Source organism: Diadema antillarum, unplaced genomic scaffold (genome assembly GCF_040938485.1).
Source record: "Diadema antillarum isolate AM-2024a unplaced genomic scaffold, OU_Dant_1.0 seq00000039_RagTag, whole genome shotgun sequence".
Taxonomy (NCBI): Eukaryota; Metazoa; Echinodermata; class Echinoidea; order Diadematoida; family Diadematidae; genus Diadema; species Diadema antillarum.
Genome location: NW_027271151.1, coordinates 184,474 through 199,116, shown reverse-complemented (window position 1 = coordinate 199,116; position 14,643 = coordinate 184,474). Strand labels below are relative to the sequence as shown.

Below are 14,643 nucleotides of genomic sequence, written 5' to 3'. Positions count from 1 at the left end.
GCTCATTTCTTCTATGCATCTTGCAGCATTCACATTTCAGAAATGAGCACTAAATATGATGTTTATTGGTTCTAATCTGCAGTATTTGTCATATGTGAAGAATATTTTAACCACCAAAAAAAAAAAAAAAAAAAACCCCAAAAAAACCCCAAAAAAACCCCAAACAAACAGCAATCATGTAGTTGCATACATCCAATTCATTTAGTGGAATCATTTTCAGAACAGAGATACTACTGAATCAGTCCACACCGCTATCAAATGCATCAATATATTTGTACTGCACTTGCTTAAAAACAAAAACAAACTAGAAATGTCGCTTTGGCGACTGGTATGCCTCCGCCATAATGCATGATTTTCCCAATAGGTCTAGATAGTACATGTGGACAATGTGTGATTACATTTTCACAAATTGGCAAAATATTGAAATGACAAGTTTGTCACAAATGTGTTGAATGTTCATCTTCCTTGACCTAGGTTTAATTGGATGAATAGGAGAGCATGTATCTAGGGATTTAAGGACTTTAACTCGACTTTGACCCATTCATACATTTAGGCATTGAGTAATTTTCAAGGTACAGGTGTGGAGAAAAAGTGCAATTTCTGAATTGAATAGTAAATTGTTACCATTTTCATCTGTTCCTTGACCCTAAAATTCATAAGATAATCACTTTCAGGTAGAACATGCATAATATGTACTATGTTTCAAGATAACTTGAGCCACTTCCGAGATATGGAGGAAAAAGTAAGTTCAGCACTTTCACTTGATCTTTGACCTTTTGACCTTTGAGGCAAAAAAAGAAGAAAAAAAAAACTTTCCAGAAAATTTCTATGAGGTTACACATGTATGCATACACCAAGTGTAAAAAAAAAAATAACCCTGCTGGCATTGCATGATAGGAGGGAAATAGTAAAATTTTGAAGTGTTGCACTTGACCTTTGACCCCTGACCTTTGACCCCATGAACCCTACATTCTCTAGATAATCACTTCCAGTCAGTATATGTATATACTATGTTCCATGAAGATACCTTGAACAATTTTCCAAGGTATAGAGAAAAAAAAAGAAGTTTTAATATTTTTACTTGACCTTTTCACCTTTGACCTTTGACCTCATGACCCAAACTTTCACCAGAGAATCTTAATTGGGTAATACATGTATACACTAAGTTTCAAGAAAATATCTTCAGGCATTCAATAGATATGGTGGAAATAGTGAAATTTTATGTATTTGACCCTGACCTTTTGACCTTTGACCTTTGACCTCATGACCCAAACTTTCACCAGAGAATCTTAATTGGGTAATACATGTATACACTAAGTTTCAAGAAAATATCTTCAGGCATTCAATAGATATGGTGGAAATAGTGAAATTTTATGTATTTGACCTTGACCTTTTGACCTTTGACCTTGAGCATGTGCACCCAAAAGTTGATAGGCACAACTTCACCCCCTAATACACATACATGCCAAGTTTCATTAGGATACCTCAACAGGTTTTGATAGTTACCTTGTCCACAAAATTCATTACGGACGGACGGAAGGACGGACGGAAGGACGGACGGAAGGACGGACGGACGGACGGACGGAAGGACGGACGGACGGACGGACAACCCGAAAACATAATGCCTCCGGCACCACTTCGTGGCGGAGGCATAAAAATAGAAGAAACACACACACATACTGATCATGTTGCACTTTTTATGTTCAATTCACAATCAAATGTTGCTACTGACCTTAAAACTTGGGTCATGGCTTTCATGGCAACTGTTCCTGCTCATGAATATATCAGTGACATACAATACAACCGTGACTCAGCAGATATTAAATTCTTGGTAGAAAAAAAAAGCTAGGAAAAAAAAAATACACACACAATTCATCGACAGCACAGCATATTCAACAAAACAAAAACTCATGAATATGAAAGAATGCAATACCTTCACAGAAAACTTGCTTCCACATAAAGCAAGTAAATAAGTTCTTCATGGGAAATACTGTCAATGGTTCTACAAACTGGTAAATTCCTATCACAGAATCACTACTAAATCAATCTACCATTGTCTACACATCATACTTGGCAGTCTTCTTTATTTTTGCAAAATCATTGTATAAAACCTCCAAGGTAGGTAATATCTTACTTTTCTCTAGAAAAGAAATAATAATTCTTTCTTATTCCCATAATGTGGTTCTTGATCACTAAGTCCCATGTTGTGAAATATATGGCAATGTATCTACAATAATTCATGTAGCCACATTATATTGAAGATATTTGTTACGAAATCCTTGCTGAATTTGCAAAGAAATAAATAATTGAAATACATATTGACATTGTGAAATCCATACTATGCTACCAGTTACATATGTATGCCAGCTGTGTTGATGAAGAGGTCTTGATGCATGACTCAAACACAGAATCCAAGAAAAGAAGCAAAGTACCACACAGGGATGCTGAATTCAGGTCATAGAAGAGAACTGTTCCAACTTCCACTTGCTTTCAGACCAGAGAATGTACAGTGATCTTGGCTACTTCTCCCTCCATCTCCTGTAAGAGCATTTAATAATTGCCATAATAAAACCACTGTCACAATCAAAGTAGACTGATTGCGTCAAATCACTTGCTATTCCATAAGAAGATGATGAATTGGCGCTACCAACAAGACATTGCAGAGCGACTAATTTTTGTGTCAGAATTTCTCAAGACACATCGAACAATTTTCTTGCCAAAAAAAAAAAAAAAAAAAATAGCAAAATAAAAAATCATTGCTTTTGTTTTTTGTTTGCTTCATCTTCTTATGTATTTTGTTGCATTTTTAACCTTTTGTACTTTGTTTTTTGCCGAAATTTGTCACAGATACTTTTTCAAGCTTATCTACATCAGAATTAATTAATTCAAATGATTAAAACTTGAAATAATCTAATTTATATCAATTTAACAAAAAAACAAAACAAAACACAATTTGCATTGAATTTGCACGCAATACCACAAATATGAGCTGTTTTCGAGCTGCTACGTATGTACTAAACATTACGTAACTTCAGAACGGCGTATCTGGATGTCGGGTATTTGGTCTCATAATATACAGGAGATTTCAAAGGAAAAAGTGATGAAATGGCACAGCAAAGTTTTTGTGCATTGTGGAATCATCACATGAAATGTTGAGGGGGGTCAATCTGAACCTTTACCCAATCCCCCCCCCCCCAAACCCCAGTTCAGATAGGGTTAATGGACATTTTATTTTGTGTCACATGACAGGCCTGTTTTCCAAGCAAGCAGACTGCCTGAACATCTCTGGCAGGGACCTTGGTGACCTGAACTACTGTAAGGGGAATCAAATTTGGCTTTTTGCTGTTTTTTAACACATTCCTCTCCATCTGACATTTAGAGGGCATATAGTCAACAGTATCAATGGTCTGCCCATGTGGATTTGTTGCAAATCATTCAGGGTCATTTTACATAGTAATTTAAATAGTACATGTTAAGATATACAGTGTTCTTTCCTCAGTGTTTACCACGATGCTAAATTACTTCTGTTAATTTTACAGAAATGGGCAGAGCATAACAGAGAGCCTGTTAATATTTCAAAAGATAAATGCAATTCATTGGCCTACTTCACATATTTTCTGAACTTATTTCTCATGAATACAGACTTGCCCAAAGGTGTGGTTACAGAACTAATGTTGTTAGCAAAAAAAAAAAATTGACAAGGAAATAAACATCTGCATAACTATCGCCTCTGAAACAGTTAAACAGATGAGGCAGAAGATTTTTTCCACGAGAAGAAATGACGCCCTCCAATTCAAAATGAATTCACTACGTCTAGCATTTGTATCATGTCCAGCATTTGTTACTAAGCCATGGCTTGCACAGAATATGCCATACTCATACAATGTTTAATGATCCTATCCTCACCTGAATCAGCTCTGTCTTGTCATAGGCCAGGCGGTGGACATACACACATTGACTTAAAACGCTGTACAGGCGCTCAAGCTTCTCTATAGTAAAGCTTGCTGTTGCTATGGTAACATCCTCCAGCAGACGCTGCAAGATATACAAATATGAGGACATGACCGCATGAGTGAGGGGTACGACAGCTAAGATATGCATAAAGTTGAAGATCAGGGTGCCAATCTTGTGACAAAGATTGCCTGTGCACAGAAGTAGAATCCTCATGAAGCTTACCGGTATGTAATAAAAAATGTTAATAGTTCTACCATATTGCCTGAATACATGTTTTACGTAAAATTTGCTTGCAAATCTCACATACATTTAACATGCTACATCAAATATCAAAGTGTCCAGATTTATGATTGCCCTACATGTGCAGTAAGACACTGACTAGAGCACCAGCATGAGGTGCAAAGGTACAATATAGAACACATGGAATTATGTGTGCATGGCTCTGTTAATCCATGCAGTGTGATTACTACATAAGGGATGCCAAATGCAATATTCTGAAGCTGAAAAGGCATATTTTTGTTAAAAACAGGATTTCTGCATTTCCTGCAATGGACATATAGATATGTAAGTAATACAACTAATAGGGAAAACATTATTTTCTCTAAAACCTGTATTTCATTTTGGTAAGAATAGACAAAATATTGGCAAAGATAACAGTTGGCATCTGTTACTTCCCTTGAGTAATTGTATTATCAAACTTGAAGTCACTTCTCCTTCAACCTATGTGAAACAGACATGTGAGAGGATGGCCAGCAAACAAAGTATTCTTTCCATTTGGCATCAATCATTCTACTATCTTTCCATACTTTTCTGAACATAAATATTGACTTCAACAGCATTTTTTTTTTTTTTTATTTCAGCAACATGATTTATGCTGGGTAGAAATATAAGTGTGGAGAGAGCATCATGGTGTAACTCAAAATCATCAAAGCATAAAAGTTTGATAAATAGTTTGTACTGGTAAGAGTCATTCATACGAGAACTCTTCGCTGACAAAACATCCTACCTCAAGCTTTCCTCTGTCGACAATCATTGGTGGTGTCACTTCTTCCACAGTTTGACCGGTCACCACCGTCACAGGTTTGGTTTGCAGGCCTTTGGCCAACTGTCTACTTGACCGTCTCAGGGATGCTACATGGAGACAGTAATGATAACATGCTTTGTTTCTTAGATATTCTTTAAGCTACTAAGCTTTATAGTCAGAGATTAGTACACAAATAATGTTTATGATTGCAATAGACAGAACATTTCATGAGGTGAAAGATGAAATGACCATTCAACTCAGCTGCAACTGTCAAGTCTGCCATTCAACTACTGACATGACAGGCAACTGTCATGTAGCTACACACAAATTTCATTTTTCATCGAAAGCATAGTTTGAAACACAGACATAAACACACACAAACAAAAGCTCCGAAGATTTTTCCAACACCCCCCCCCCCCCCAAAAAAAAAACAAGCCTAGTAAGTCAGCATCTCAAGACCACCATGTGTATCAAATTTCACTTGAATGTAGCTTACAATATAGCAGTGTTCTCTGCTAAGTTTTACCTGACTTTATTTTTGTCATAATTTGCTCTAACTAAACTGTATAGCATTATTTTCTGCCACTTTTCAAGAAATACATTGTACATCAATACTTCAAAATCCACGTGCCAAAGTTCACCTGAATTTGTAAAATTGGGAAGCTGTTCAATGCAAAGATTTTGACAGTTTACTATAAAACAAAATTACTATGGCAACACACTCCCTGCCGCTTACAATCAATGTGTCTTGCACATTTACATATCAAGGCCAGTATGTGTGCCAAATTTATTTTGATCCTTTATATCTATGGGAGTCTGCCTTGCCGATTCAAATAATGTACACAACCTTTCAAACTTGATTTCAGCAGAGAAGACAGAAAAAAGAAGATAAGCTGGCATATAAACAAGGATAAACCAGCATCCACAAAAAATGGCTTGTCTCACATCACTCACACACTGTAAATGTGGAACATTTTGCAGCGTGGAAATATTTACACGTTATGCAATTTAATAGCAAGAGAGTAATACGTACAACTGTAATTTTATTCATTTTACCTGTCTGCACAAAATCATACTACCACACGCACCATATTGTCAATGAAATCAAAACCATGCAAAATACAAGGCAAAGAATTAAATAAAAGGCATATATTGCAACCCCACCCATAAGTTATAGCAGCTGTACAGCACTTTCCACTGTCAATGTGAAGTATTCACCTGGTCTACCACAGATTTCTAGATACTTATGAGGCCAAAATTATCTGAATCCCACCCCTTCATAGAATTTCATGATGTTAAAATGTCTGTCCTGAATGTTTTCACTTTATATTTTACTATTTTGACTGACATGAAATACATGAAATTCACCTGTGTGTAGTATCTCTCTCATGCACATGACTCCTGCTAAAGTCACACATATTATATACATTCGTGCAAGTTCTCCATACATGAAGCCTACGGCAGAACTGCAAAAAATAATAACAATAATTATGATAATAATGAAAAAAAAAAATAATAGGGTTAATAATAGAAATGGTTATGGAAATATGCTTACCCATTCCATTCATATCTTTGTCTTTGATGGAATCTGCTGAGGTAGGTGTTGGCTCTGTGCCTGATGCAGTACTATTTTTTGCTTTTTCATCACCTCCTGCCAACCTTGACCCTTCATTCTGGATTTGTGAGAATGGTTCAACCTTCTCCAAGGTTGGTGGCTCAACCTCTGAAGATTCTGCACTGCTGAAGCCATTCTGGATCTCACAGTGGTCAACAAGGCGATGAGGTGACCGTTGCCCACCACAGTCTGAACGATGGGAGCTGTGACGTGTGCGTGGCCCACTCTTCACACTCTCTGCATCACTGCGCTGTTCAGTGGTATAATTGGTGGTATGCTCACTGGATACTCCTGTTGCAAGGCGTGTCAGCCGTGTAGTAATCATGCTAGAGGGATGTGGTGCATCATCAGTGATCTGGGAGAGCGTACTAGGAGCATTTGTGGAATCGTTGCTGGTCTCATGAAATATGTCTCCATTGGTCAGTGGTCTGTTGTGCATCTCTTCCTCTTCATCTTCTACAGTTGTCTTGTCAGTCTCTCCATTTTCTTTCTCTTCTTCCTCTTCTTCACCACTGTCTTCATCTTCATTATCATCAGCAACAGCTTGTGGCTTCTTTTTTTTCTTTTTGGACAGGAATCCTCGAGACCAGGCACTTCGTCTCTTTGAGGGTTTCTTCTTGGGTTTCTTTGTGCTCTCAGTGTCACTGAGCTCCCCTCTCTGTCGAGAGTCAACAGCCAGCTGGTGAGGTTTCAGATTTTGGTTGGCTAACTCTCTGGCCTGTTGCTGCGCTAGGGCCACAGTATGTTGGTGAACGGTCTTGTAGAATGACGGTGCTGTTTTAGTTGGAGTGGTGCAGCGACGTGACCTGGAGTCCTCAATCTCCTCGCAATCTTTCTCAAAGTCAGAGTCCATCTCGGCATCAATGATGGCATATGCCATGTCCTTCAGTTCACAAGCTCGATTCCTTATCATTCGATCTGAAATCAATTAAATATCCACTTAAGTTTGCATTTCAAACTTTCTGTGAAAATTGATAAGAGAACGCAGATATTTAAGTGGGATAGGAGACCATTGCATTAAAGGAATTGTGTAGTATTGGTGGAGATGAGGATTGGGCTTTTAACTTTTTGTGAGATACAAAAAAAAACACTTTATGAAATAGTACAGAGCATACCATGAAAAAGATAAATTCAAAGTGTTCGATGAAAAATGGTTTTGGAATGGCTGAGACATCAAAAACAAAGTAAAACAAAGCGATCATAATAAAAGATGGGTCCAATCTTTTATTATAATTGCTCTGTTTTGGATATCTCAGCCATTTTAAAACTAATTTTTCATCAAATAAACGATGAATTCCTCTTAGAATTACATGGGCTTTCATTTATTTTCATAAGAAGTTTTTCATTATCTCACAAGAACTGCTAGAAAAGAGAAGTTAGGTCTCAACCAAAACTGCGCAATCCCTTTAACATCCACTGATGAATGCACACATAAATCTTTGAAACTTTCTGGGGCGCTTCAAGGCTATATTCATTCATATATATTCAATTAATACAGCTTAAAGTAAATTGAATGTTGAACCAACTGTTACCTACAATAGATACAGAACAGAAAATAGGGTCGGTCAGACGTACGGACGGACGGACAGACAACCCGAAAACATAATGCTTCCGGCACCCTTGAGGCAGAGGCATAAAAAACAATGAGGTATTGGGGAAATTTGAAATGATGGGACTGACCACTAGGCTCTCTGTCTGGGTTATACTCCAAGGCATTGCTGGTGATGAGGTCAATGTCACTCAGGAACTGCCTAGCACTTGTGTACTGGTGGAGGTTGATCTTGTTGTTCATAGTGAATAAGTCCATTGGGTTCTTGATCACTTCAGCATAATCTGGCACCTGGTGAGAAAAGCAGTATCATAGTTATTCAAAGGATTACACGTCTGCATTTTTCATACTGTGAAACGAGGAATGTCCGCGTGCAGTTTAATTTTGCAAATTTTGCAAAATTAAAATGCACTTGAAAGTTCTTGTCTACGCTATACACAATGAATTTTAGAGGCAACTGGCGGAAATTTCATGCCGCGAAAATATTGTGTTTTACAGTAACTTTCTTGAATCAGATATATGCAGACTGACATATAGATGGAAGAATAATCAGTATTTTTTTTTTCATAACTTGGTGAGGCATTTGACTTCTCATTGTGATGATGTACTAGATAATATTGTAAGAACATGATTTAAAACTGGTGAATATGGCAGGCAAAAACTAACTAACCCATCAGCACATATATCCAGCGAGACATGGGCTGCAATTCTACACTCACATTTTTTTCTTTTTTCTTTTGTATTTCTTCAGATTCAAACAGAATGTAAACCAGCGGAGCTGCTAGGTCAAGACCTCTTAGAATTGGAAAAGCAATAAACACTGACTAGAAATTGGTCTCAAGTAAAGAATTCTCGATAGCAACACAAACATATCATTAATGAAGTGCCAAGACCTGGCATCTCAATTAGCATGTATTAAAAAACCTCATGACTCAAATTTGAACATCAAAATACTAATTTTAGTTTTATATTTAACAATCATTAATGTTATCCCAAAAAAATGTTTATGCATTATTTGAAAGTAATATTTGATGTCAGTTTGCAAAAAATAAAAAAACAAAATTCCTCCCCTGAAATGTCATGATTTTTAGATGTCCCCTAAGGGACAATTTATGGAAATTAACTGTTTGGGGAGCCTTTCATTCAGTACTATCTTATGGCAGTAAGAATGTTCCTGTTTGTGACAATTATGAGTATAGTGCTCACCCATTAATCAGGAACCTATATAGCGGGAACTCCGCTTAAGTGCAACAAAACTTGGTGTAACAAAATTTTCATGTGTTATTTCCTATGCTCAACAGGAACCATAAACCGTTATATCAGGACAAATTCTAGCTGAAACACTTCCATTACCAGTCATAAGTGTCTAAAAATAATAAGTAAATCCTTAGAAACAATCGCAAAGATTTCATTCCCTTACCAGAGATAATTTTCTAACAAATTCCTAATAGATTTTGCCGACTGAACAGTCTAAACATTTGCTGTTAACGCAGTAGGGGGTAGTGCAGGCGGTTATATCGAGCACTATCAGCTTCTACTCCTGCACTTACAACCCTTTCAGTGTGATATGGAGTCACCTTCCCTACGTGCAGCCCATACTCTCCCTGTGTGTGCATAGTACACTTGTGTGTGTCAGTATGTGTTTTGTGTGGCTGACAGCTTAAGATCGTATACATGCAATCAGTGTCATCATGTAATGTCCAAGCTGTTAACACATTAGAGTTAGCAGTGCTGCCTCTTTCTCTGCATAGAAAGGGTCATAGGCATCATGGTTTGATATGTTATTTTGTAGATCAAATATATGAAGATTTGTTTCCATGATGGATTTGCAGAATTGTGAGACTTGTGAGACTGTTGTCTTTTTTTATCGCCATTTTGTGTCTGTATGTTGTAGCATGTGTGTACTCGTTGCTGTGGTTATCAGTGGGTTTAAGAACTGTGCATGGTTTACTGTAATGCCCACATGCCTGGGCTTCATGTTGAGTGGTTTGCACGGGCCAATACCAGCCACCGCTTGAGTGGGAGCACCGTTTTAACAGGATGAAAACGTGTTCTTGCAAGGCCACAGTAGGCAAAATTCACCTCTTCAGGGTCAACAGGACTAGTGAAGACCCTGAACTTCCTCTCGGAAGCAAGGCGCGTCAGGACATCTCGCAGAAAGATGCGGAGCTCCCTGAGTTTCCTTTCTTCCTCATCCATAAGTTTCTGGGTCTCAGCCTGTGACAGGACACGAGGCTCTGCTGGGGCTGCCACTGGTAACACCTCCAGCTCCCCTGTCGCTACAATAAATAACAAGAAAAAAAAACCAGGAAAAATAGTTAACAGTGACACAGTGACTTCTGTGCATGCTTCATGACAAGTTACAGCATGTGGGCAGTCTTATGCTGCGTTTACACACACCATGTTCCCGGCGGCCACATTTCGGGCCACTGTGGACAAAACAAGATGGACATGAGACAACTTGGTGGGATGGGACAGGGTGGGATGGGACAGGCCATGATTGCCATGGATGCCATGTCAGATTTTTAAACTGTCAAAAAATTTGCCACGGCAGTCCCAGTGCTAATGAGAAACTTTCTATGGGGTGAACGCACCAAAATATAAGGGCATGTAATATGCCATAACAAAACTTGGAGGCGGTCTGAAGCAGGACACAATAGAAAGCACTGATAGTCTTGACTGATCAGATGTCAGAATATGAAGAGGGGAGAATAGGAGAATGTCTCATCTACCCACAGCGCATTATGCTTTGGGCAATTGGGGCTGCTGTGACTACGGGGAACATGGTGTAAATGCAGCATTAAGCAAATAAAGATCAAAATACCACTCTCATCAAAGCAGAATAGTACATATGACAATGCTGTACTGGTTCTTGCCCGATCTACATACTCTGCATATTAAAACACTCACTTTCAAAAATGGGAAAAACCACAACATTCAAGTTTGTAACTGTGTCAAGTTACATAGATGTGTGTGGCATATGTGTGTATGTGTGAGCATGTGTGCAAAAGTGTTTGCTTGCTTAAGCCAGATAAATTTGGTGAACTGGTGGATGTGTCATGATCCAAGGTTGGCAAGCGACATTAGAGGGTAAGGGAAGATAGGATATCAACAAATGATATTCATAAATCCATGTAAACTCAAAAGGTTCATTTACAACCACGACTTTACAATTAAAACCAAGATTTTTTTTTTTTCAACCCAGCCATGTGTGTTTAACAAGCACTCACTTTTCCAAAAAGCGTACATCCTTTTCAGGCAAGAAAGCTGTGCCAAAGGAGATAAAAAAATGCTATAAAAACAGAAAAACAATGGAACTGAGAATTCAAAAAAAAAAAACCCCACATCTATTTCAGTTTCACAGCAGCCAAAACATTTTGAGGCTATACTGCTCCATGGCTAGTGGCCAATGAAGGATCTAGAAATGTCTCTACGACTACTGGTATGCCTCCGCCTCACATGGTTCTCACAAAAGATCTTGAGTACATCTTGACGTGAGATGACAGTTTCACATAATTTGCGGGAAAAAAAACCATGAAAAGACATGTTTGTCAAACCATGCTGAGTGTTTACTTTCCTTGAACTAGGTTTCATTTGGATGGATGGATGGCTAAATTGTTTACGAGAGCACATTCATACAGTATTCACAATATTTACAATATTCACTTGACCTTTGACCCTTGCCTTTTGTCCCCATGGCAAACAATACCCCCATGGCTAACATCTTTCCCTAAAGAATCATTGTGCAGTAATGCATGTATATGCCTGGTTTAAGTTTATGCACCGGGTAATCTCCATGGTATGGGGGGAAAAAAAAATGTAATTTCAGCAATGAATATCAGAATTTTTAGCATTCTAAGCTGACCTCTAACCCTTGATCCCAAAATTCCAAAGATAATCATTGTTAGGCAGTATATGCATATTTCATGAAGATACCCTGAGCAATTCCTGAGATAATGTTTGAAGAAAAAAGTGAAACTTTAGGTCTTTCACTTGACCCCCTACCTTAAGGCCAAAACTTTTCCAAGAGAATCTTTATCTGGTAAACCATGTATGCACTAATTTTAAATAAAATACCTTCAGGCATGGCAGAGATATGGGGGAAATAGTGAAATTTTAAGAATTTGACCTTGACCTTTTGACTTTGAGCATGTCCACCCAAAACTTGATTGGCACAATTTTGTCCACTCATACAGACATCTATGCCACGTTTTATAAGGATATCTCAAACGGTTTTTTAAGTTACAAAGAATTGATCACTGATGGAAGGACGGACGAATGGACAACACAAAAACATAATGCCTCTGACGACGCTTCAACAGAAAAAAAGAAGAATAATAACTAGCAAAAAAGCTATCATGCCATTGTGTACCAGTGCTGTCAGTTAGCTATACCTCCCCCTATTGTGCTATCCCGTAGCATATCCCATCATCAGTGCACGCACGACAGGGACAGTACGTAAACACACACATAAATCCACACCAGTGACAACTGCAAGGCGCTGTCTCTGATATGTTTTTGGTTTTAAATCACACATACTCCACAAGCACACCATGAAAGCAAGGGGATCCACTTACAAGCCTGTTTCCTCCTGGGTGGTGCCTGGGCAGCCTGAGAGAGGATGAGGTCCCGGAAGAATGTGCGTCTTTCTTCCATTCGAGGATATTGCATATTCATAACCTCCCCGTGGCCTGTTGCAAAGAGTGACTTCACCTTGAAGCAGAGTGAACCAGACAGAGCATAAATGTAGATGGAAAGGAATTCGCTGTTGTGGGTAAACCACTGTTCTTTACATGCACAATTATTCAATACATGATATTATTCATGCAGAGCTATCCAGCCTGGAAAAAAAAATGTATTTTAGGTAAAAAAAACATAATTAGCCAGTTCTGAATTTTTTTCTCATTATTTAATGCTAATATTGATATTGGAACAATGTTGTTGTTTTTTTCAGGAAAAACGTGTTCAGTGTAACAATGTGGCAGATTTTTATTGTACAGATAGAGCGAACTATTGCAAACGTACACTGTACAATGTAGTCTACAACTATGCATGTAAACTAAAACTTTACCAGTAGATTTCAACTTGGATGCCATGGTTATTCCTCCATGATCATCCATGTCTATAATTAAAATCCAAGAAAAAATGTAAGAAGACATCAACAGTAAACACCACCATCCATCTCTGATTACACATTGCACATCAAATAATTGGTATGCAGTATTGTAAGATTCAAATAGACATACATGTACGTGCAGCTCTTGGCAAGCGAGGATCACACCATCACATCACTAGTACACTACAGAGCTCGAGTGTGCATTGGACTCATACCTGTCCTGTACGCACAGGGGTACAGTGTGCATCCGATCCCCCAAATCGTCTCTGTACAATACACATTATTGTGGGATATAGAAGCATGCATGCCCTGTGCGCACTGAACTCAGTGCACCACAATGGTACAATGTATTCTCGATCTCTCACACATGCCTGCCACACGCACAGTGCATGTTTGTCCATCGTTCGCTCAGTATCACACAGCTAAGCCAGGGCTCAGGCTAGGGATATTTGCACAGCCTTGCCACGATGTCATATTATGTACCGAGTACTCGGAACTTTCAAGAGACATATTTGAGCACAAGGAACGTGGCATGCAACCAAGTAGTTAAAGCAGAGGTTTGAATTGTGTAGTATTTCTAGAAGTGAAAGTGAGTTTAAGAGTTCCAAAATTCTTTTTCATGCAAATATTGTTTTATCTTAAACCTGAATGATAGTCCATGCTGTACATTTATTATTCATGTTTAATGCCATTTTAATCACATTTTTCCCACACTCACTTCTGGTGTAGTATCTTGAAAGGGACGATTTGAGGTAGCAAGGATGAGAATGGGGGCTGAAGGAGGTAGATCTTGCAGCAAGGTGAGGAATGTTGCTTGTAGCGTGGCAGTGCAGGCCTCCCACCACTGATTGACATGAGGGATATAAATGATACTTGGACTTGTGCGACGCGCTTCACGGAATACCTGGTAGGATACGGGATCATATATTTTAAAAGTGTTATATAAAGTGTGTGAGAAAACCAAAAACAAAAGACACAGGGGGTCTCGTGCTCACCTGAGTAATACAAGTTCACCTTCCACACGTTTTTGCAGAGTATTACCTGAGAACATTTGCAAACTTAGGGGCAGCTTTGAGGGCCTCCACAGGGGCTCGGTGTTCCTTTGTATATTCTATCACACTGGTAAAAATACCTGTCAAGTACACTGTATTTAGAAAAGTTTGACTATAGATGAAGTTTTATATGAAAATAACGTCATGCCCTGCTGTCATTCGCAAACTCAGCCTTTTTTTAAAGAGTCTTCGTATCTCAATGTAAAATTTTGTACAGAAGCACGGACAAGTGGAAGCACATCCAAAACTTTTATACTTTATAAATCTCATATTCAATGTCAGGTAAATATTCTCCAAACTATGAGTTACATTCACACACTAATTATCACTGAA

General features: G+C 38.3%; 1 protein-coding gene across 1 annotated transcript in view; it reads right to left on the bottom strand.

Annotated features, from left to right (window-relative positions):
* Window positions 1-1,673: 1,673 nt before the first annotated feature.
* Window positions 1,674-14,643, bottom strand: part of LOC139725402 (ATPase family AAA domain-containing protein 2-like) — a 52,371-nt gene continuing 39,401 nt past the window's right edge. The window contains exons 16-23 of the mRNA XM_071636479.1: window positions 13,977-14,162; window positions 12,720-12,855; window positions 10,225-10,421; window positions 8,274-8,433; window positions 6,534-7,511; window positions 4,961-5,085; window positions 3,907-4,035; window positions 1,674-2,538 (exon numbers count right to left, since the gene is read on the bottom strand). Coding sequence (XP_071492580.1) covers window positions 2,491-2,538; window positions 3,907-4,035; window positions 4,961-5,085; window positions 6,534-7,511; window positions 8,274-8,433; window positions 10,225-10,421; window positions 12,720-12,855; window positions 13,977-14,162 — 1,959 coding nt within the window. The 3' untranslated portion in view covers window positions 1,674-2,490. The remainder of the gene's footprint in view (window positions 2,539-3,906; window positions 4,036-4,960; window positions 5,086-6,533; window positions 7,512-8,273; window positions 8,434-10,224; window positions 10,422-12,719; window positions 12,856-13,976; window positions 14,163-14,643) is intronic.